The sequence below is a fragment of the Neomonachus schauinslandi genome, chromosome 8 (genome assembly GCF_002201575.2).
Source record: "Neomonachus schauinslandi chromosome 8, ASM220157v2, whole genome shotgun sequence".
NCBI lineage: Eukaryota > Metazoa > Chordata > Mammalia > Carnivora > Phocidae > Neomonachus > Neomonachus schauinslandi.
The window spans coordinates 117608305-117632401 of NC_058410.1; the positions used below are offsets into that span (position 1 = coordinate 117608305).

A 24097-nucleotide genomic window follows, 5' to 3' on the forward strand; every position below is an offset into this window, starting at 1 on the left:
CATGGTTGTGGGATCAAGCCCCGCATCGGGGTCTGCACTCAGCTCTGAGTCTGCTTGAGATTCTCTCTCCCTTTCCCTCTGCCCCTCCCCGCCGCTCACACTCTCTCTCAAAATAAATAAATAAAATCTTTAAAAAAAAAAAACACTGGCATTCCTTGCATCCCAGGGATCTCTGTGGTGGGGGGGAGGGGGGAAGGGAACTTACCCAAATGTAGTGCTGTGGATAATCCAGACTGCAGATTTTAGTATCAACAACGTTCATTTATCATTGATGATGTCCTTACACGTTCCCCAACAAAGGCAGGCTCAGATTTCCCCCCAGAACCAGCCCAGTATGTTGCCTATTCCCCAAAAGGAGAAAACTAAGCCCCCAGCAAGGGCCAAGGTAAGGGCAAGAAGTGCCCTGGGTTTCCTCTGCCAAGGTTAGTAGTTTCAACTTATGGAAAGTTGCAGATTGTCCAAGAAGCATGGATACAGACCTGGAAGAGATGTCTCAGCACCCCACACCTCTGTTCCCGGTCCTGACCCTCCCAAGGCAAGGGGCAGCCACCTTGCCATTCTCCTCTCTAGAAAGGGGAGACCACGTAATAGGGTTCAGTCCCAGCCTCCCCCGCCAGCCCGGTGCTCCCCTTCTATCACCTACCCTCCAGCCACACAGTTCCACCCGCCCTCTCCCCAGGGGTTGTCAGGGACAGAAGGCCCCTCCCTCATCCCCCTCAATGTTCCCGCACTCCTCCCCCTCCCATCGCTAGGGTGTCCAGGACATTGTGTGACTCAGGAAACAGCTCAGACGTGAGGCTTGCAGCAGGCAGAGGAGGAGGAAGGGGCCGTGGGAGCAGAGGAGGTGGCTGCTGCCTCAGTGAGGGCTCTCAGGGTCCTTGCCCGAGGCGGCCAGGGGTCTGGGTTTGGGGCAGGGGCTCTGGGATGCAGCCCCCTTCACTGCTGCTGCTGTTGCTGTGTCACTCAGTCGTCAAGAGCAGAGGTGAGGCATGGGGTGGGAGAGGTGGGGGACCCATCTTCCTTGAGAGGGTGTCGGTGGGTTGGGGGCAGGGGACACTGGATGGAGGAGAGTTTCACACAGGGAGGGAGGACTCTGCCCGTGGAGCTGCACAAACCAGGCTTTGGGGCCTGTGCCAGGGGCGGTGACTATCAGGGGAATGGGTGGGAGGGTGCCCGCCCCCAGGGAGAACCCAGCTGACCTTGGAGCTGGAGGACAGCAGGCCCTTGCAATCACATTCAGGAGGTGAAGAGGGAAAAAAAACTGACCACCTGCTAAGGGAGGCTACGACAAGAAAGCAGGAGATGGAGACATGGGAAGGTCAAGGGCTGACCAAGTCCCTTTCCTGGTCCAGCTGTCCCCACCCCCCGGATGGCTCCATGCTGGGCCCTTCCGGGAGGAAATCCCTTCAACGTCTCAGCCATTCACCTTCCTGGAGTCCCTTGGGCCCCCCTCCTGAGCCCTGTTGTCCTGCTTCCCAGGGATGGAGCCCGCGGCTGGACTTGGGAGGCTGGAGAATAAACAGGAAAGGGGGTGGGGATTAAGAGTTGAGAGGATCTAGAGGCCTGTGATTGGGAGAAGGGGTGCTGGGGCAAGAGCCCCACGTGGGGACCAGGAACAGAGGGGATGGTGGTTGAGAGCACATGTGTGGAGCTGCTGCAGGCAGGTCCCTCCAGAGCACCCAGAGGAGGAACCAGGGAGCACGAAGCCCCCCCAGTCCCATGCCATCCTCATCTCCATCCCCAGTGCTGCACTGTGGGGGCTCCCCAGAACCCTGTGCCAACGGAGGCACCTGCCTGAACCTATCTCAGGGACAAGGGACCTGCCAGTGAGTGTGCCTCCTGGGAGAGAGAGACTGGAAACGGGGAGGGAGCGCAGGGCGGAGGGGGGACTGGGAAGGAAGGAGAAAGGGAGGCCGTGAAGGCTCTGAAGAGAAAGGAAAGCAAAGGAGGGAGGTGGGAGGGCGAAGAGGGCCCAGTGACGCGAGTCTTCCTCTCTCCTGCCCCCACTCAGGTGTGCCCCTGGCTTCCTGGGTGAGACATGCCAGTTTCCTGACCCCTGCCTGGATGCCCAGCTCTGCCAGAATGGGGGCAGCTGCCAAGCCCTGCTTCCCGCCCTCCCAGGCTCCCCCAGCCTTCCCTCTCCCTTGGCCCCCAGCTTCTCCTGCACCTGCCCATCTGGCTTCACTGGCCAGACGTGCCAGGCCCGGCTCAAGGACCCCTGTTCTTCCTTCTGTTCCAAAATGGGCCGCTGCCACATCCAGGCCTCAGGCCGCCCACAGTGCTCCTGCCTGCCTGGATGGACAGGTGAGCACTGCAGGGGTGGGGGAGAGGGGACAGGCAAGAGCAGGGGGCTGGGAAAGACAGAACTGGAGTCTGAGGGACAGGGAGCCCTTCTGAGGACAGAGCCTGTGAGAATCAAGAAGCCGACTCTTGCTGACCATTTACCGGAGACTGACATTCTCCAGCCCGGCCATACCAATGGTTAAAATGCTGCAGTATTCCAAACCCGTCAGTGAATGGCTACTGCCATAGGCCCCCTTAGTGCCCCATGCTTGTCCCTTTCCCGGCCCCTCCACCCAGCAGCTAGAGGGTTAACGCCTAGCACAAAGTGATGGGCATCTGAATGGCCTCTATTACTGAGAACCGGGGGCCCATAATAGCACCTGGAAAGACGCGCTGGTGGGAGGGGTAACGAGGGTGGAAAGGATCTGACCCAGAGAGAGGAATGGGTGTCAGTCCTGGGAAGAGGGGTGCAGCCCTGGGGCAAGGGTGCGGGACCCTGCGGGGGCAGGGTGTGCTACCCTGAGGAAACGGTCAGGGGTGCGGAACAGCGGAGAGCCCCTGGAGTGGAAGGCTCGTCTGACCCACCAGGATGGAGCAGACTGGACAGGGCAGTGGAGGACACAGGGGCGGGAAAGTGCGCTGTGAGCGGTGGACTAGAAACAAGTCTTCTCAAATTTGGCGACGCACAGCCATCACCTGGAAAGCCCTGAACATCCCAGAGAGGCTGATGTAGTGGGTCTGGGGTGGGCCCAGGCATGGCGATGTTTTAACTGCCCGGGTAATCCTGAGGACTCAGCGGCGAGAGAGCAGGCTATGTGACAAGGATCATCGGTGGCAGCTTGCCAGACCCAGTGCTCCGAGCAGGGACTCTGGGCAGCTCTTTCCCAGGCCCAGCGGCAGCCCCACCACTGCAGAGGCGTGTGCCCTCGCACTAACTCTCCATGGCCTTGGTTGTCAGCTGACGTCCACGCTGAGGACAGGGGGCGATGCTCGGGAGGTGCCGACTCAGCTCAGTGGCAGCCACCACCTCAGCCACGGCCCCTGTGCCAACGGCTGAGAGGGGCGTCTCCTCGTCATCCGGAACGCTGCACCCACCTAAAGATTAGGGAATCCAGAAGAGGCAGGCCAGACAACTGGCCAAGGGCACACAGCCACCTTCGGCCCAGCAAAGTGCTAAGTCTCCTGCCTGCGGGGGCGGGGGGCGGGGCGGGCAGGGGGTGGTTCTCACCTCCCCACCAAGGAAAGGTCACCACAGGAAGGACCAAGATTTTCTCAGGCAGGGCCAATCGGCCATAGTCCCACCAACAGCTACATGTCCTATTTTCCAGAATGGCCAAACTGAGGCACGGGGTGGTGGAGCAGGGCAAAGCGGGTGTGGGAGGAAAGGGAAGGAAACGTGAAAATCAGCCACAGAGACAACCCAGGCGGGGAGCTGGGTTCCCTCGGATGAGCTGGGATTTGTGCAGTGCCACCAACAGCCCCCTCTGTCCTCTGCCTCAGGTGAGCAGTGCCAGCTTCAGGACTTCTGCTCGGCCAACCCCTGCATCAATGGAGGGGTGTGTCTGGCCACACACCCCCAGATCCAGTGCCTCTGCCCACCCGGCTTCGAGGGCCATGCCTGCGAACACGATATCAACGAGTGTTTCCTGGACCCCGGACCCTGCCCCAAGGGCACTTCCTGCCATAACACCCTGGGATCTTTCTGGTGTCTCTGCCCCACTGGGCAGGAGGGTCCACACTGTGACCTTCAGCCAGGACCCTGCCCCCCTAGTGGCTGTTCCAATGGGGGCACCTGTCAGCTGGTTCCCGGGAGAGACTCTACCTTCCATCTCTGCCTCTGCCCCCAAGGTGTGTCCTCACCTGCAGCCCCTCTCCCTGGGTAGGGAGGTCCCCTTCCCTCAGCTAATCTCATGACCCTGTCAGGTTTCACAGGCCCAGGCTGTGAGGTGAATCCAGATGACTGTGCTGGCCACCAGTGTCAGAATGGGGGCACCTGCCAGGATGGGCTGAGCACCTACGCCTGCCTCTGCCCAGAGGCCTGGACAGGTGAGTCGTGTAAGCCAAGTCCATGCACCTGCGGCCCAGATGGTCCGCCCCTGGCCTCTCCTCCTCACAGGGCTCCTAGCTCCAGCTTTTGTCCCCTCCCCACCCCACCCCCCGCAGGCTGGGATTGCTCTGAAGATGTGGATGAATGTGAGGCTCAGGGCCTTCCTCGCTGCAGAAACGGGGGAACCTGCCAGAACTCGGCTGGCAGCTTCCACTGCGTGTGTGTGAGCGGCTGGGGGGGGCGCAGGCTGCGAAGAGAACCTAGATGACTGCCTTGCTGCCACCTGTGCCCCAGGATCCACCTGCATTGACCGCGTGGGCTCCTTCTCCTGCCTCTGCCCACCTGGCCGCACAGGTGTGACAGCGGGCGCGGGGAGGTGGCGGTAGAGATGGCAAGCGAGAGAGGCACCAGGAGGGCGGCTGGGGCTTCAAGCGGCCCCAGAGAGCCTCACGGCCACCCTGCCCTCCAGGACTCCTGTGCCACATGGAGGACATGTGCCTGAGCCAGCCATGCCACGGGGAAGCCCAGTGCAGCACCAACCCCCTGACGGGCTCCACACTCTGCCTGTGTCAGCCTGGCTACTCAGGGCCCACCTGCCACCAGGACCTGGACGAGTGTCAGATGGGTGGGTCACCCCCGCCCGCATCAGAGCCTCTCCAAGCCCCCAGGCAGCCTCTGCAAATTGTTTTTCAAATGAAATATATAATCATCTCTTTTTTCCTGGTTTTGTCCAGATTTGGCATCCCTTCCCTACACAGTCTTCTCACCAATGCTCAGCCCTCCAGGCCCCTTTTAGTCCTTCTCCATCTTAAAGACACCGGCTCTTTCTCTGATTTGCTCTCATCTGCCACAAACAGGCCCTCACGCCTTCCCTGGCAGTCCGGCTTCCTTGCCCTTCCACGCCGGGCCCCCGCGGACTCCTGACTCTTCTCTCCTCCCAGCCCAGCAAGGCCCCAGTCCCTGTGAACACGGTGGCTCTTGCCTCAACACCCCTGGTTCCTTTGACTGCCTCTGCCCACCTGGCTACACGGGCTCCCGCTGTGAGGCTGATCACAATGAGTGCCTGTCCCAGCCCTGCCACCCCGGCAGCACCTGCCTGGACCTGCTTGCCACCTTCCACTGTCTCTGCCCGCCAGGTACCAGATGCATGGGGCCTTGGGTAAAGGATCAGGGGGCTAACCCTGAACACCCCAGGCATGACCCCTGCAGAACACAAATGGCCCCAGGCCAGTTGGGGGGACAGTTACAAAAGAATGCTTCTCATCTCCCCACCCCAGATAAAAACTCGGGGAAACCCGCGGCTCCTAGGAGAAGGCCTGCCACGGATGATAGTGAGCTTGTGCACTGCTCAAGTCTGGGGGTGAGGGGGAGAGCATTCATTTCATAGTCATTGTAAAGTGCACAGCCTGGTCCGCTGTACATGGAAGCCGGTCAGGGGAGAGCAGAACACCAGCCTCTGCTCATGCCAACTCAGAATGTTCCTCCCAATCACAGAAAAACTCTCCCCTGTAGAGATCGAGTAAACCCTTAAAATCCCAAAGGGCCTGTGTGCTTGGATTTGGTACAACAGAAAAAAAAAAAAAAAGTGCCACAAGGCTATACCTATCTCCAAGCTAGCTCTAAGGGGGAGAAAAGTCTCCCCAGGGACATAGAGACAGAGCCAATACCAGGAAGCTGAATGAAACCAGAAAAATACTAGCTTATTTTGTGCCAGGTACCACCTGAGCATCTGACCTGCCTTTTGTCATCTTTGCAACAATCCTATGAGGTCAGCATTGTTGCTGTGCCCATTTTACAAATGAAGAAACTGAGGCACAGAGAGGTTAAGGGAGTTGTCCAGCTGGTTAGTGGCAGGGTCGTGATTCAAACCCAGGGCTTCCATAGATTTAACCACTACACGAAACAGCCTTTCTCAACTGAGCAGCATCCAAGGTCAAAAGCAGAGAAAATGGTCCAGCAATCCAAGGGACAGGGATAGATACTAAGGAACTTCAGAAGCAGACTCCCAAGGCAAGAAATGGGAGGCAGCTGAGGTCTGGAAGCTGATCCAGTTTCAGTTCAGAGTGAGACTGTGGATACCAGGACAAACCCGAAGATACGGGACAAATATGGGACCAAAAACTCCCCAAATGCCCTTCAAATACCCCCCCTTGGGGATTCCTGGTCTCCCTGGCACAGAGGCCTGCTCAGGTAGAACAAGAGGCTTGACTCACCTCCAAGCAGATGCCCATTTGTCTCATTTGTACCTTGAGGACCTCCAGGCTCATGAGCCCAGCCAGGTGAGCCCACCTTCTATGCGGAGAATGGCCCCAAAAGGTACTTCCTTGCTGCCCCCACAGGTCCCAGCAGGGGCCCTGCTCCCTGAGCTTTCACAGCTGAAGGGGGCAGGGCTACACACAGCAGAGCAGCAGGACCCCAGGCTCATCTCCCCAACCGGCAGGCAGAGGGCACCCTGGGAGGGGCTGCCTGATGGGGGCAGGTGCTCTTTCTAGAACCCCGGCCTCCAGGGCAGAAGGGGTGAGCAGCCAGCGCAGGCGGGGCTGACCTGGCTGAGCCTCAGCCCGCACCACACCTCCACGTCCTCAGGCTTGGAAGGGCAGCTGTGTGAGGTGGAGACGGATGAGTGTGCCTCGGCTCCGTGCCTGAACCAGGCGGACTGCCACGACCTGCTCAACGGCTTCCGGTGTGAGTGCCTGCCCGGTGAGTGCAGAGCCCACTCCAGCCCCCGGCCCCACCCCTGCCCCACAGTCAGGCCCCGGGATCACCCCAAGCCTCTTGAAGCGCACTCTGGCCTGGCCAAGGAGGCCCCCATTTCTCCAACTCCTCTGCTCCCCAAACTCTCTTTTACATTCCCCAAATCTTCCCTGGGTACTCACCCACCTTCATCTCTGTCCTGCCAAATTGCCCAAACCACCCTTTCTAGTCCTCCTCCAGAGTCTTCTGTGTGCCCTCCCTGCTCCTGGGGATCCCGGGCTGGTCTTGGCGCCGCTCACCCTGGACCCGGGGAACACTGCCCCAGGCCTTCCTTCTCCAGCTTCCCCGGACCCCTCTGTTCCTTGCTCTGATGATAACGAATGTTTATTGACTACTCCAGGCCGGGCCCTTGGCTGTGTACCTTTCAGGCATTCCCTCGTTTAATCCTTTCAATGACACCATGAGGTCGGTTCCATTATTCCCCTTTTACAGAGGACGAAACTGGAACCTAGAGAGCTCGAGTAGCTTGCCCAAAGTCACACAGCTGGCAGGGAGCTGAGCATCATCCCCCTGTCATCTCCACCTGCCCCAGGTGTCTCCTCTGGGAAGCCCTCCAGGTTCACCTTTCCTGGTGAGGGGAAGGGCCAGGACTTACATTTATGCTTTGGATACAATGTGTTTTCAGCATTGACACAAATACCCAGTTATGCCTTATTTATATGAAGAACAAAGTCACCAAGTTACTCTCTGTTATGTTCTGAAACTCAAATCACTATTTGAGAAGCCCCCAAACTGGTGCCTCATTATATAATGAAACATGTAGATGAACCCCCAAACCAAGCCATTGGAAACAAGATTCTCTCCATTACAATTTGTAGCGATGTTATTTCTATATATGTAAAGAGAAGACTAAATATCAGTATTAACTCTAAATTTCTTGTTTAAATCCATGAAATCATACCTGTACAGCTCAGTCACAAATATCTGTGACAAACTCCCTAATAAATCTAGAGAAAGTCACTAAAAAGAAAAGAAGGTAAGAAGGGAGGGAGGGAGCAAGGAAGGAAGGAAGGAGGGAAGGAAGGAAGGAGGGAAGGAAGGAAGGAGGGAAGGGAGGAAGGAGGGAAGGAAGGAACGAAGGAACGAAGGAACGAAGGAACGAAGGAAGGGAAGAGAAGACAACCTTTGCCATCTCTCCGCACTCACTCCTGGCCCCACCAGGATTCACTGGCTCGCAGTGTGAGGAGGACATCAATGAGTGTGGGAGCTCTCCCTGTGCCAATGCGGGTCAGTGCCAGGACCAGCCCGGATCCTTCCATTGCGAGTGTCTCCCAGGTGAAGCAGGGCTCAAACACTGGAGGGGAGAGTGGGGGCAAAGGGCAGACTTCCGGGCAGGTCCCTGATCCTCCTGCTGTGCCATAGGCTTTGAAGGCCCGCGCTGTCAGGTGGAGGTGGACGAGTGCCTGAGTGGCCCATGCCCCGCTGAAGCCAGCTGCCTGGATCTCCCCGGAGCCTTCTTTTGCCTCTGCCCTTCTGGCTTCACAGGTCAGCAGGGGAGGCGATAGAAGGGACTGGCCGGAGAGTTGAGCCCATCTGGGGTGGGGCAGAGGTCACTGCTGGGTATTCGAGGGTTGGGATGTGAGAAGAGAAGGAGACTGGAACCCCCTGGAGTTATTCCATGGACAACCTGCACACCCACACAAGCTTGGGCTGACTGCAGATGTTATCTGTAGGGCCCATACCGAGCCCGACATGAATGGTGTGATTAGGGTTCAACAGGAAGCCATTCATTTGCTTATTTAGCAGGAACCTATTGTCTCCTCTGCCAGACACAGACACAAGTGGAATAAGAGAGCTGCTCTCCTCAAATGGCTTTAAATCCAGTGCAGAGAGACCAAGAAGTCTCTTGTCGGTTATGGTCCAAAGGTGCTCTGGGAGAGGACTGCATAGGATTCTATAGGAGCACAGACACCAGCCAACCAGACTAGAGATGAGAAGGCTTCATGGAGGAGGTGATGGCTGAGCTGAGTCTTGAAGAATGAGTAGGAGTTTGTCATGATAGAGTGATTGCATGTTTTAGCTGCAGGTGAAAAGCACACCCTACTTAAGGAGCCACAGGACATCCTGAGCTTAGGGTGCAACAGAGCAAACCTGAGGAGCACAGCAGTAACAGGGAAATCGTGTCACGCAAGGCCCTGTGTGTCACCCTGAGGAAGTTAGACTGTATCCTGAGGCAACAGGGAGCCACTGAAGGACAGCTTCATGGGGAGTGAGCAAGTTATACGTAAGAAGTGGCTTTGGCCCCATCGAGGACATGGAGGGACTCTGTTTTCTCTCTGACCCATCTCCCCACCGCAGGTCATCTCTGTGAGGTTCCCCTGTGTGCCCCCAACCTGTGCCAGTCCAAGCAAAAGTGCTATGATCAGGAGGACAAGGCCCCCTGCCTCTGCCCCGATGGGAGCCCCGGCTGTGCCCCCATTGAGGACAACTGCACCTGCCACCATGGGCTCTGTCACAGGTAACCCTTCAGGCCTCCCCACTCGCACCGGCCTCCGGTCCTCCTCAGCGAGGGCAGGAGAAGACAGCCAGTGAGCCGCCAGCCTGTGGGAAATGACCAAGAGGGAAGAGGAAGGAGATGGCAAAGTGCTGAGCTCACCGCCAATGTGAGGGCGCGACTAGTGAGTGCAGTCCCGTGGGGGCAGAGTTCATAAATCACAGGTGAAACCGAGGGCTAGGGGATCAGAGCAGAAAGAAAAGCATTAGATCCCAGGGCCAATTCATCATACATTAGACAAATATTGAGCATCTACTATGTGTGGATACTTTTCCAGGCACTGGGGGAACTGCACAGAACAAAAGAGACAAAATATCTGTTCTTTTTTTTTTTTTTTAAGATTTTTATTTATTTATTTGACAGAGAGAGAGCACAAGCTGGGGAGTGGCAGAGGGAACGGCAGAGGGAGAGGGAGAAGCAGGCTCCCCACTGAGCAGGGAGCCCAACACAGGTGGAGCCCAACTCGGGTCTCAATCCCAGGACCCTGGGATGGCGACCAGAGCTGAAGGCTTAACCAACTAAGCCACCCAGGCGCCCCGGCATGTCTGTTCTCATGGAGATTTCATTCTAATGAGGAAAGACAGACAATAAACAGTTAGAGGAGAAACATATATACATATTCTTACATATAGTATGGAAGGGGGACAATGCTGAGAGCAGAGCCACTGAAGAAAGGGGCCAGAGTCTCAGGACCAAAAAAAGAGGTCCTAGGGGTCTGACCATCGGTGAGGGGAGGTGAAGAGAAAAACACCAGAAGAAGAAAAAACCCTCCCCTTTCTCTTCATGACCAGATCCTCATGTGTGTGTGATGTGGGCTGGACAGGACCAGAATGTGAAGCAGAGCTGGGGGGCTGCATCTCCATCCCCTGTGCCCATGGGGGGACCTGCCACCCCCAGCCCTCTGGCTACAACTGTACCTGCCCCCCAGGCTACACAGGTGAGGCTCTCCCTAAGCCACAGACATTCTGGGCTGGCCACCCTCTAATCAAGGGCAAGGCCAGTAGAGACATGTGTCCAAGGACTCTGGGTATGGGTCACCACCAAGGAGAATGGGGCATGAGCTGCAGGGAGGGAACACAGGTGATGTGCGGGAGACAGTAAGAAAAGACAAAAGATTGGATGGGAGAAAATAGGGATGGGGATGAGGAAAAGGAAGGGGGAGGGAAGCAGAGGAAGACAAGAGAGAAGAGGATTCCCTTTCTCAGACCCCACTCATTTCCCTCAGGGCCTACCTGCAGTGAGGAGGTGACAGCTTGTCACTCAAGGCCCTGTCTCAACGGTGGCTCCTGTAGCCCCAGGCCTGGGGGCTATTCCTGCACCTGCCCTCTGAGCCACACTGGGCTCCGCTGCCAGACCAGCACTGACCACTGTGCCTCTGGTGAGTGCCCACCGTGTCCTCCAGCTGGGCCACAGGAGGATCGAGGAACTGGTCGGGGTGTGTTTGTGCCATAGGAAAACAAATTAATTGGGCACCATGATGGGGTGCTGTTTTGACGGGGGCAGCAGGGGGGTGCGTATGTCCTGTGCGTGGTGTGACTAAGGCCACAGGCCAGGTTACAGGCAAGGAACCCCACCCCTCACAGCCTCCTCTCTCCAGCCCCGTGCCTCAACGGGGGTACCTGTGTGAACAGGCCTGGCACTTCGTCCTGCCTCTGTGCTGCGGGTTTCCAGGGCCCACGCTGTGAGGAAAGGACCCGACCCAGCTGTGCAGACAAGTGAGCAAAGACCCCAAGAGGAAGGGAGGGGGCCCCTCAGCCTCCCCACCCTTCCTCTCCATCTCCTCTGGGGCTCCAGGCTGCCTCAAACTCTATATCCTACATCCTTTCACTCTGCCTCCCTTTCTAGTTCCCCATCTCACCACCACATCACACACTCCCTCCCTTTTGATTGCCCGACTTCCTCCCACTGTGTCCTGTGTCTGTCCTGTTCCAGCCCCTGTAGGAACAGGGCAACCTGTCAAGATGGCCCTCAGGGTCCCCACTGCCTCTGCTCCCCTGGCTACACGGGAGGCAGCTGCCAGGTGAGGGGTGCTGAGCCAACTGTGCTGAGGCTGGAGGGGTCTGGTGGGAGGGTCTCCAGTTCTAAGACAGAGCAGGGAGCTGGGGAGAAGTATCCACAGGAAAGGGGGTTTGGAATCTGGGAGTGGAGGTCTAGCTTGAGGTTTGCATGGAACAGAAGGAATGAAAGGATCTCTGATGCCAGGGACTGCTCTGGGATGTGGGTATCAAAGGAAACCAGGGTCGGGGGCGGGGGGCTATCACCTGGCCCCAGACCATTCAGGAGAGAGTTTGAGAGGTGAGGATTTTGAGGAGCTAGCCGAAGACCATCTCTGGGCCTAAAAACATGATATTCTGTCCTGACTCATGCTCCCTCCCAAACCTCAGACTCTGATGGACTTATGTGCCCAGAAGCCCTGTCTACACAATTCCTACTGCCTCCAGACTGGGCCCTCCTTTCAGTGCCTTTGCCTCCAAGGATGGACGGGGCCTCTCTGCAACCTGCCACTGTCCTGTCAGCAGGCCGCTCTGAGCCAAGGTACTGACCCAAGGACCAACTGGGGAGCAGATAAAGAGAGAAAGGATGTCCCCCTCTACCTGATCCCTGAGGGTATCCACACACAACATTTGGCCAAAACAACCAAATGAAAGTCAAAGTAACACAGACCAAACACTATGACTGATTCTACAGCCTCACACGCGGGGCAACTTAACACAACTCAACTTCTATCACCATGCTCAACACAACTCAAGCAACACCAACCAGTCCAGCCAACAAGACTCCAGGTTAACACAACTACTGGGACACAACTCAATGTGAAGCAACTCAACTCTGTCATTACCACCATAATGCATCTAGAGTAGATCACACTTAACCCAACTGCACTCAACTCAACTGCTGCTCCCCACTCACTTGGACATGTCAACCCCCTTGTAAAAGAATATGCCCCTTATTCATATAAGGCTTAATAGGAGCAGAACTCAGGAAGGAGCCTCCTGTGGGGTTAGAGAATGGGAATCCCAGTGAGAAAACATCAGGGGATGCAAATTCAGGGGACAGACTTGAGCCATTAGTTAACCGCCCCCCTCTGAAGTTTCCTTTGAGTTCTTGCTTGCTTGAGACTTGTTTTAAACCAAGAATACAGTTGCTTATAATGCTCTAATAAGCTTAACAAGAGGTATCTCTCTCCATTCTGGCAGAACAGGCAGGAGGGGGATCTTGATGTTATAACCTCTTCAGCACCAGAAGTTACTGACTCCTCAGGCTCCAAGTGGCCTCCACCCACCCCAGGAATATTAGTGATCCCCAAGAGCCTCTCTGCTCCGTGTCTGGGGCCCCCGAGAACCTTTCCACCCCACTTAGCTGTGCCCATCCCTGTCTGCCTCTCTCCTCAGGTACAGAAGTTTCTTCCCTGTGCCAGAATGGAGGCGTCTGCATCGACAGTGGCTCCTCGTATTTCTGCCGCTGCCCTCCTGGATTCCAAGGCGGTGTATGCCAGGACAGAGTGAACCCATGTGAGTCCAGGCCCTGCCAGCACGGGGCCACCTGCATAGCCCAGCCCAGTGGGTATCTCTGCCAGGTGAGCAGGTCTAGAAAAGAGCGGGGAGGGGAGACAAGGGTGGGCTGCACAGGGCGGGGGGGGGGCCGCACTAGCACAGTGCCACTGGGCGGGGCACTGATGGATTCACCCCCTTTCCTTTCTTTACCCCACATATCCAACCCACCGCCAAGTCCTGTCCTTTTGCCTCCTAAATCTTTCTCAACTCTGTCCTTCCTCCTTCACCCTTTGTCCCATTGCCTGTGGGGCATAATCTGTGCAGGCCTGGAGCACCCTGTCCCTGCCCCCAAACTTGTCTGCCTGGAGGCTCAGCCTTTACTCCACCACCAGGGTGCTCTGTTGAAAATGTTAAGCTGACCTGTCACTCCCCTGCTTAAAACCCTTCAGTGGCTGCCCACCTCTTTGACAGTGAAGTCCAAGGCCCAAGTGACCCAGCCTGGCCTGACCCTCGGGTCTTATCTCGCCCCACCCCCACCCTCCTACTCTCTGCTCCAGCTGCGGCTGGCTTCCCTACACACCCCGTTTACTGGCTCTTCCGTGCCCTTCCTCACCCCTCTTCCACTGGATGGTGCCCAAAAGGCACCTTGCTCAGGAAAATGCCCCTAACTTCTCTCCAGCCTGGGTTTGGGCCTCTCTTTGGTGGTTCCGGTCACTGAGCAGCAGAGGCAAAACTGGGATTCAAGTCTGAGCAGCCTGATGCCTGATGCCAACTTTGGGGGCGCCTGAGTGACTCAGTCGGCATCTGACTCTTGATTTCAGCACAGGTCATGATCTCAGGGTCATGAGATCGAGCCCTGCATCAGGCTCCAGGCTGGGCATGGAACCTGCTTAAGATTCTCTCCCTCTCCCTCTGTGTGTGTGTGTGTGTGCGCACATGTGTGTGTGTGTCTCTCTCTCTCTCAAAAAAAAAAAAAAAAAGAACCCTGACTTTGAATAAAAGGCATGATGTGGATCCCCTAACCATTCTCTTTAATTTTTTTATTTTTTAACTTTTTGTTATGAACATTTTCAAACGTACACAAAAGCAGTGTACTAATTAATAGTGAACACCCCTGTACCCATGACTCAGCTTTACCTCCCTTTTCCTGAGACTCCTTCCCTCAGACATCCCCAAAACACCCCGTTCACCTGCTTCTCCCAGCCCTCTGGCCACTCCCCGGATTCTCTGTAATCCCTCTTTCTCCTCCTTTCTGAAGCCTTGCTGGCACTGTGTTCTTACATGCTCTCCTTGCTCTTGCAACAGCTCAGCCCATGGTACAGAACTTCATCAGTGACCCCTCTCCCACTGGCAGAATGGCATGAAACAATCCCCAAATGCTTCAGGGCACTGGTTAGGACATCACAGACTTGCACTGAATCCCCCCTCGGCCACCAGCTTGTGCAAGTCACTCAGTATTTCCAGGAATAGTTTGCCTTTTCTGTAAAGTGAGAATCAAATGAGATAACACACATGCAGGGTTTGGGGGAGAGTTTTATGAGGTTATGTATAAAAATCATGTAATAAATGCTAGCTAGTCTCTCTCTTCTGGTTGAATGAGAACTTCACGGAAGTGGGGAGGAGCTCTAATTCTCTTCATATTCCTAGTGCCTAGAACAGTACCTGGCACAAAGTAAGCATTCAGTAAATGCTGACAAATTAATCAATAAAGGGGCGCCTGGGTGGCTCAGTCGTTAAGCGTCTGCCTTCGGCTCAGGTCATGATCCCAGGGTCCTGGGTTCGAGCCCCGCATCGGGCTCCCCGCTCAGGCGGGAAGCCTGCTTCTCCCTCCCACACTCCCCTGCCCCTGCTTGTGTTCCCTCTCTGGCTGTTTTTCTCTGTCAAATAAATAAATAAAATCTTTTAAAAAAATTAATCAATAGGGCGCCTGGGTGGCTCAGTTGGTTAAGCTACTGCCTTCGGCTCAGGTCATGATCCTGGAGTCCCTGGATCGAGTCCCGCATCGGGCTCCCTGCTCAGCAGGGAGCCTGCTTCTTCCTCTGACCCTCCCCCCTCTCATGTGCTCTCATTCTCTCTGTCTCAAATAAATAAATAAATAAATAATCTTAAAAAAAAAATTAATCAATAAAGCATGACAGAGCCTGGTGGAGGTGTGGCTGGGGGAGGGAGGTCTTACCAAAAACGGAGCTATTGTTTAGTGGCAATGCGCCATAAGATGCTTTGGGACTGCTGGAGGGGCTAAGTTGCACACCACTGAACGACTGTGTATCATGGAGTTGAGACAGAAGGGTTAGGCTACACAGGGCTGTGATGGATGGTGAGTTGAATGATGCTTTGAACTGGAAGGTGGGAGAGAGCTGGACAGACAATCTTGAGCTGGGTCTCCTGTAGTGTTGGGATGGGCTGGATAACTGGTTCCCTGTCTGACCCTCTTTGCCCACAGTGTGCCCCAGGCTACAGTGGACAGAACTGCTCGAAGGAATCCAATGCTTGTCAATCCCAGCCCTGTCACAACCATGGGACCTGCACCCCCAAACCTGGAGGCTTCTCCTGCACCTGCCCTCCAGGCTTTGTGGGCCTGCGCTGTGAGGGGGACATAGACGAGTGTCTGGACCGGCCCTGCCACCCCACAGGCACGGCAGCCTGTCACTCTCTGGCCAATGCCTTCTACTGCCGGTGTCTGCCTGGATACACGGGTGAGGCCTGGGAGGGTGTGTGTAGGCCCCTCTGTGGCACAACCGGGCTCACAATCCCCACCCACAAGGCAACCTAGTCATTGTGTCCATCCCCCTGCCTCCACACCCCACCCCAGAGAATAAGCCCCAGGATCCCTCTGCCTGCGCAGGTAGAGTGCTGGGTCAATTCCCAGGAATGAGCGAGGAAGGAGGCAGTGACCGAAGCAGGGTGTGACATCTAATCCCACCCCACCACAGGCCAGTGGTGTGAAGTGGAGACAGACCCCTGCCAGAGCCAGCCCTGCTCCCATGGGGGCTCCTGTGAGACTACAGCGGGACCACCCCTGGGTTTCACCTGTCACTGCCCCCAGGTGAGTGACCGCAAAGCTGTCTTCTCCGTTGCCCCCAGCACTGATGCAAGGTGAGAATGCCTGAGCTGGGATCCTAGAGGGGAATTCTTGGCGAAAGCTAGCCTGTGCTACGGGGTGAGTGACTCAGAAGCAGTTCAGGGGGAAAGGCAGGACTAGGTGGTAGCATGAATGGAATTTTCAGAAATCATGGGCACTGCCTAAGAGAAGGCCCCAAAGTCAAGCTGGGTGAGACCTTGGGTAAGTTCTTTTACCTCTCTCTCTCTCTCTCTCTCTGTGTTTATGGACCTCAGATGCGTGAAATCCGGTTAATCATAAGCCTTGGTTCATGATACACTAACATCATTGGTTTGTGCACGGCCTTCTTTGTATTTTTCTTATAACGTAACACCCATAAACCTAACCTAAGAATTACAGTAGCAACGATAACTCACATGTACTTATGTCTTCCTCTATCCTGTTCCCCGTCCAGAGAAAGAGAAAGTATATAATCCTAAGTCCAAAGATGAAGATAATTTAATTACTACCACTCTCTAAGTGCTTAGTCTCCTAGGTTGTTGCCACAGCTGTGGTTCATCCATTTTCATCACTGTGTAGTATGTCATTGTGTGAAAATACCATGGACCATGGTTTCAACATCTATAAAATGATGAACTTGATGTTCTCTGAGGCCCCTTCCAGATATGAGACTGTAGAAGCCTCTGAATTATCTTAACCCAAGAGTTTGCTTGGCAGGGGGTAGAAAGAATAATACAAGGGCCTCCCCCAATCTCTCTCTCCTCTCCACAGGGTTTTGAGGGCCCCACCTGCAGCCACAGAGCTCCCTCCTGCGGCCTCCATCACTGCCACCATGGTGGCCTGTGTCTGCCCTCCCGCAAGCCTGGCTTCCCACCCCACTGTGCCTGCCTCAATGGCTACGGGGGCCCTGACTGCCTGACCCCACCAGCTCCTCACGGCTGTGGCCCTCCTTCTCCATGCCTACACAATGGCAGTTGCTCAGAGACCCCGGGGCTGGGGACCCCAGGCTTCCGATGCTCCTGCCCTCCCAGCTCTCCAGGGCCCCGGTGTCAGAGGCCCGGAGCAAAGGGATGCGAAGGCAGAGGTGGAGATGGGGCCTGTGACGCTGGCTGCAGCGGCCCTGGAGGAAATTGGGATGGGGGAGACTGTTCCCTGGGGGTCCCGGACCCTTGGAAGGGCTGCCCCTCCCACTCCCGGTGTTGGCTTCTCTTCCGGGATGGGCAGTGCCACCCGCAGTGCGACTCTGCAGAGTGTTTGTTTGATGGCTACGACTGTGAGACTCCTCTGGCCTGCACGTGAGCCTGAAACCCTGACTCGGGGGTTGGGGTGGGGAGGGCAGGGTGAGGCAGGAGGAAGGACACAGATGCCTCTGGGGGGGGTTGCAGTGTGACCACAGCCTCAGGCTCCGGGGAGTTTCCACCCTAATAACTGTTGCTAAGTAGGGGTAGAAGACACTAGGCTCCAGCCCAGGGGAGGAGGGCAGCATCAATATTTAGCATGGGGACCGGGAAGGAGGGCATTGCCTCTGTCTGGGCTCCTCTCTAAGAGCTGTGGGAGCTCTGGCCTCAGGCCTCTTTCTCTATGCCCCGTTGCCATGGAGGATCTCCCCTAGCAACCAGCACCCCTGAGGGAAAAGGGCCTTGGACTCTCCTTCAGGGAGACAGGACAGCTTGGGATGGTAGGGAGAGGGGACAGTCTTAGGAGACAAGGGCGTCACAGACATTAGAGGGTCTGGGCTACCTGCCATCCAGGGCCTGACCAAGCCCACTGCTCCGGAGCTCTCCCCACTTAGCAACCAGTGCCCTAGAGGCAGTGGAATATCAGGCATCTCTCTGGAATGAAGAAGGGGGTCAGGTTTCTTTGGGGATCCTGAGTCCCCCTCTCCTCACCCCACAGTCCAGCCTATGACCAGTACTGCCACGATCACTTCCACAACGGGCACTGCGAGAAAGGCTGCAACACTGCCGAATGTGGCTGGGATGGGGGTGACTGCAGGCCTACAGATGGGGATTCAGAATGGGGGCCCTCCCTGGCCCTGCTGGTGGTGCTGAGCCCCCCAGCCCTGGACCAGCAGCTGCTGGCCCTGGCCCGGGTGCTATCCCTGACTCTGAGAGTGGGGCTCTGGGTAAGGAAGGATAGTGATGGCAAGGACATGGTGTACCCCTATCCTGGGGCCCAGGCCGAAGAGGAGCTAGGAGGAGCCCCGGGCCCCTCACATCAGGAGAGAGCAACCCCTCACACACAGCCTGTGGGCAAGGAGACGGACTCTCTCAGCACTGGGTAAGAAGGCCGGGCAGGGGGATGCAGCAGACACCGGTTTTTTGATGGGTGGAGGGAAGGGAACAAGGGACCAACACAGGGGTCTCTGCGGTGCCTCCCCCACAGGTTTGTGGTGGTGATGGGTGTGGATTTGTCCCGCTGTGGCCCTGACCACCCTGCATCCCGCTGTCCCTGGGATCCTGGGCTCCTGCTCCGCTTCCTGGCCGCCATGGCGGCAGTGGGGGCCCTGGAGCACCTGCTGCCGGGACCCCTGCTGGCTGCCCATCCTCGTGCTGGCACCGGTAGGTGACCCCCCTCATCTCCCCTGACCTTGCTCCCAGACCCACTTCCATGCCAGCAAACAGCAATGGAAGCCAAATGACACAGGATTGCAGGGACCCCAAATGTTCTGTGTGGAGACTGACCCTCGTGAACCTCTCATTCTCTAAGTGGATCTCCTCATGGCCCATTTGCTCTTCAATCTCCTTCCTCATTTCCCTACGTATTTTATCCTAACCTTTATCATCTGGTCTATCCTCTCTACTAAATCCAATCATCCCTGTCAAACAGCTCACGGTACATCAAAGAATCATAACCCATATAGCACTTACTACGTGCCAGGCCTTGCTCTAAGGGCTTTACAGTATCAACTCATTTAATCCTCCCAACAATGCCATGTGGCAGGTACTATTATGATTCCCACTTTGCAGATGAGAAAACTGATGAAAGAAGTTACTGCACTTGCCCAAAGGTCTCAGAGTAGTGCCCAGCCTCACGAGAAATGGTCTCTTTTTGTGACTGTGTCTCTCCCGCCAGCACCACCCACCAACCAGCTTCCCTGGCCTGTGCTGTGCTCACCAGTGGCCGGGGTGCTTCTCCTGGCCCTTGGGGCTCTTCTCGTCCTTCAGCTCATCCGGAGGCGGCGCCGAGAGCATGGGGCCCTCTGGCTGCCCCCTGGGTTCATTAGAAGGCCTCGAACTCAGCCAGCTCCCCGCAGACGCCGGCCTCCCCTGGGTGAAGACAGCATTGGCCTCAAGTAAGAGTGAGGAGGAAAGGGGCCCAGGGAGGGGACTCTTTCCTGTGGAGATATTTATGATCAGAAGCTGATGACAGAGGAAGGGGAGAGGGGGAGGAAGGCTGCTGGAAATCCTGGGGACCCTGAAGGTCCTCTACCCAAACACCCCCTTCCAGGGCACTGAAGCCAGACGCAGAAGTTGATGAGGATGGAGTTGTGATGTGCTCAGGCCCCGAGGAAGGAGAGGAGGTGGGCCAGGTGAAAGCACTGGGGCAGGAATGGTCCTTAGGTAATGGCGGAGTTGAAGGGACGAGTCACCCTTCCTTCACTGATCTTTGTTCTGATCCTAAGGCTGAAGAAATGGCCTCACCCTCCAAGTGCCCGCTCTGGCCTCTGAGTGGTGACTGTCAGGAGCTCCCCCAGGCAGCCATGCTGACCCCTCCCCAGGAATCGGAGATGGATGTCCCTGACGTGGACACCCGTGGACCTGGTATGTGAGCCAACCCAGACCAAGAAAAGGAAAACTCCCTTTTGACTCTTTTAGAATCAGAAAGCCTTTTGATATTAGAACTGAGAAAATTAATGTTAGAGTTAGTGCCTTAGAATAGTGATTCTTAAAGTGTGGTCCCGGGACAGAAGAATCAGCATCACCAAGGAAATTGTTAGAAACACAAATTGTCAGGCTCCACTCCAGAACTACTGACTCAGAAATTTGAGACGTTGGAGAATGTGTGTTTTAACCAGCCCTCCAGGTAAATCTGATCCAGACTCAAGTTTGAGAACCACTGCTTTAGAATGTCTAAGAATTAAGGCCCACTGGCTCCTTTTACAGATGATGAAACTGAAGCACAGAGAAAAGTAAAAAAGTCATTTGACGAAAGCCACACAAAATCAAGAGCCAGAGCTGGGCTTCCTGACACCTCAGGCTATGATTCTCCCTGAACCTCTATGTTCTCCTCCTCTCCCAGTTATGTCCTTTTGACTGACTTGTCTCCCATTCATGTCTCCCACCACAGATGGGGTGACACCCCTGATGTCAGCAGTTTGCTGTGGGGGAGTGGAGTCCAGAACCTTCCAGGGAGCATGGTTGGGAAGCCCTGAGCCCTGGGAACCCCTGTTGGGTGGAGGGGCCTGTCCCCAGGCTCACACTGTGGGCACTGGGGAGACGCCCCTGCACCTGGCTGCCCGATTCTCCCGGCCAACCGCTGCCCGCCGCCTCCTTGCCGCTGGAGCCAACCCCAACCAGCCAGACCGAGCAGGGCGCACCCCTCTTCACACCGCTGTGGCTGCTGATGCTCGGGAGGTTTGCCAGGTCAGTGCACACGGGGGTCGCTAAAGGGAACAGGGGGCAAACTCCTAAGTAAAGCTAGGCAAAAACAGCCCCTAGGGTTTGGCAGAGAGGAAGGTGATGTGAGATTGGGGATCTGAAAGAGAAACAACAGATGACCATATACGGATTTGGAGCTGATTAAGAGTGTGAGCTAGCAATCCAGGACATACCAGGGGTCACTGGCCCTCTCTGGACCCCCAGCTCCTACTCCGCAGCAGACAGACTGCAGTGGATGCACGGACAGAGGACGGGACCACAGCCCTGATGCTGGCCGCCAGGCTGGCGGTGGAGGACCTGGTTGAAGAACTGATCGCAGCCCAAGCAGATGTGGGGGCGAGAGATAAATGGGGTACGGATCTGGAGAGGTTGGTGTTGTGCTATGGAGAAGTGGCACAGATGGGGTGTGAAATAAGATGCAAAAAAAGGAAGCAGCAGAGGGACCAACTGGAGACTGGGGGATTCCCTCCCACCTAGCTGTCCGGGTGGTAAATCTGCGGGGCGATGTCAGTATGGAACTCAACAACATACACACACTGCCCTAGCCCACTGGAAACTAGGCTGAGGAAGGAGTGTCTGGGAGAAGGGAGAGAGGTCTAGTGGGGGGAGGTCTCCCGGTCCCACCGAGCCCAGAACAATGCCCCATTGTCCCTCCCGCGCGCCGGTGACGTGACGAGAAGCAAGGCTTCCTGCCGGCCGGCGGTCACCCGGGCAACGCTTCCGCCTTTGAGGTAACCCCGCGGGCCCAAATAAGTCCTTCCCCCAAAACCAGAATCCGTGGGAAACAGGAACCCAGGCGTCTGTTCCCCAGCCTCGGAGCAACAACCACCCACGTCGTCCCCTAGGAAAAACCGCGCTGCACTGGGCCGCCGCCGTGAACAACGCCCGGGCCGCCCGCTCCCTTCTCCAGGCCGGAGCCGATAAAGACGCCCAGGACGGCAGGGTTAGACCGGGAGCTGGTTGCCTAAAAACACAAAACAAAACAGGGCGTGGGAGAGGCGGAAAGCGCGGGAACGCCACCCAACCTGAGGGGGGAAAGGCCAGTGGCCAAGTGGGTGGAGCCCGGAAGAGTCACCCTGTGGGCGTGGCCCTCCCTGACCTCGCCCCCTGGCTGTTTCTTCCGGCATAGGAGCAGACGCCGCTGTTCCTCGCGGCCCGAGAAGGGGCGGTGGAGGTAGCCCAACTGCTGCTGGGCCTGGGAGCGGCCCGGGGACTGCGGGACCAGGCCGGGCTAGCGCCCGGGGACATCGCCCGCCAGCGCAACCACTGGGATCTGCTGACGCTGCTGGAGGGGGCGGGGTCACTGGAGGCGCGTCACAAAATCACGCCGAGCCGGGGGGCGGGCCCCTTACCCCGCTCGCGGACCGCGTCGGGAAGCTTGCCCCCGCGTGGGGGCGGGGCTCTGTCGCGCTGCCGGACAATGTCGGCCGGGGCCGGCCCGCGTGGGGGCGGAGCATGTCTGCAAGGCCAGACTTTGTCCGTAGAATGGGCCGCGCGTGGGGGCGGAGCCTACTCTCATTGCCAGAGTCTTTCGAAAGGAGGAGCGGGGGAAGGCCCGCCCCCCCGGAGCCCGTAGGTTTTCTGCAGGCATGCGCGGGCCTCGGCCCAACCCAGCTTTAGTGCAAGGAAGATCCGGGGTCGCTTCCGGGAGCGGGGGTGTGGCCTCGGCTGATGACTGGCCCTGCGATTGGGTGACCCTGGGAGCCTGCGGCCCCACCTCCAACACTCCGATCCCGCCTCCCTGTCTTACGCCGTCCCCGGAGCGGGGATCCCCTCAAGTTGCTTGGGGTCCCCCGACCCACCAAGTAATACCTTTAAACGCGGGAGGCGAGGGTCAAAAATAGGACGCTACGTGACAGGGAGGGATTCTGAAAGTGGGCACCCATTATAGGACAGTCTGGAAAGACTCCAGATTTTAAGATCCTGGAGCCCCAAAAGTGAGGGGTCATGAGCATGCTGTCCCTCCCCAAATGAGTGTTTGCCCACTCCGTCTTCCACGTAGAGAAACTGCAGCCCTGGAAAAAGGGTTTAGGGTGCTGGAATGACGAGGGCCCAGCCCTTCTCCCAGAAAATAAGGGTGAGAGGCTACGGAAGGGTGGAGTGGAACTGGGGAAGTACCTCTGAACTGGAACCAGTAACTGCAGACATACAGGATGTAAGACGTTCTTTCCTGTATATGGTATCCAAAGGAAGCCTCTATCACCCATTACAGCCACCTCCCACAAATGGCTGACAAATATTTATTGAGTGCCCACTATGTGCCAGGCACTGGTGTAGGTGCTGAAGTGGGCGGGAGGGGGCAGGGACCACTCCAGCTGATGATTCCTTGCACTCTCCCCACTTCCCTCAACAAACCATCGCAGGGATGAGGCGCCATTCTTCTGGTCACCACTATATTTAAGAACCTCAAATCTGTCAACCCATAATAAAGCTTATTTGAAGTCTTAATCTTTTTTTGGAAGAGTTGAGTGGAATGGGAAAAAATATGGAAATGACTGCATAGTGTTTTCTGAATTTTGTGCCCTACGGTCAAAGTCATCCCTTTGCATGGAGGCTTTAAGTACAGTTCAAAAACAAGAATAAGTAGATTTGGGGGTACTGTGTTAATTTAGAGTATCATCTGAAGGCAGGAATCTCTCATAGCCCAGGAAGAAACCACACACACACACACACACACACACACACACGACCATACATATCCTTTGTCTTCTCCCAAGGACATTTAGTTATTACTAAAGCCTCAAATTGAGGAAGATGGAGAGAGCATCTCAAACATTACCCACCTTTCAGAACCATGGTTATACCTCCTTAATGGTGATGGGCCTGAGACATGGAGGCATGAGGCATTTTGGCTTTCAAGCTAATAGTAACTACTATGCCAAACACTTTTATCACATTTAATCCTCACATCAACCCTACAAGGCAGGTGCTGTTAAAATTCCATTTTACTCTTTGAGAAACTGAGGCACAGAGATTTTATTTGCCCAAGATTTCGAGGCATTAAGTGGTAGAACCAGATCTCTTCATCACATTTCATGCTCCAAACCACTCAGCTGTAAACACAATATGGCAGGTTGCCATTTAGGGGTCCTAAAATATCTCAATCCTGCTCCCACCCTGGTACCAGGCAGCCTGACCAGCATTGAGACCAAGCCAGGGAGGTGGTTGTCTCCCTTTTCTATTTCTCTATCCTTCATTCATGACCAGAGGAAAGTTTCCCCTGACCCTCGTCTCACATTTGGTACATACCTTGTACCCTGAATAGACAGTAAGCACCTGGAGGGCAGGGATAACTATTCAGTGCATATTTATTGAATACTTACCATGTGTTGGAGCCACTGCTAGGGGTATATGTATATGTTT

At 56.0% G+C, this 24097-nt stretch overlaps 1 protein-coding gene across 1 annotated transcript; it reads left to right on the top strand.

The window, feature by feature from the left end:
• The first annotated feature begins 924 nt into the window (after positions 1-924).
• NOTCH4 (notch receptor 4) lies at positions 925-23033 on the top strand. The gene is given in 32 exon segments (XM_021697039.2): positions 925-982; positions 1745-1826; positions 2012-2304; positions 3784-4131; positions 4207-4329; positions 4447-4565; positions 4567-4684; positions 4800-4955; positions 5272-5466; positions 6917-7030; positions 8246-8359; positions 8447-8569; positions 9383-9542; positions 10370-10515; positions 10804-10956; positions 11176-11293; positions 11511-11598; positions 11963-12113; positions 12971-13155; positions 15516-15768; positions 16006-16118; positions 16905-17428; positions 18030-18413; positions 18519-18694; positions 19209-19428; positions 19584-19665; positions 19759-19897; positions 20424-20719; positions 20939-21086; positions 21580-21677; positions 21864-22301; positions 22303-23033. Coding segments are annotated over 32 exon segments (5991 nt in total). The 3' UTR covers positions 22579-23033.
• The last annotated feature ends 1064 nt before the right edge of the window (positions 23034-24097 follow it).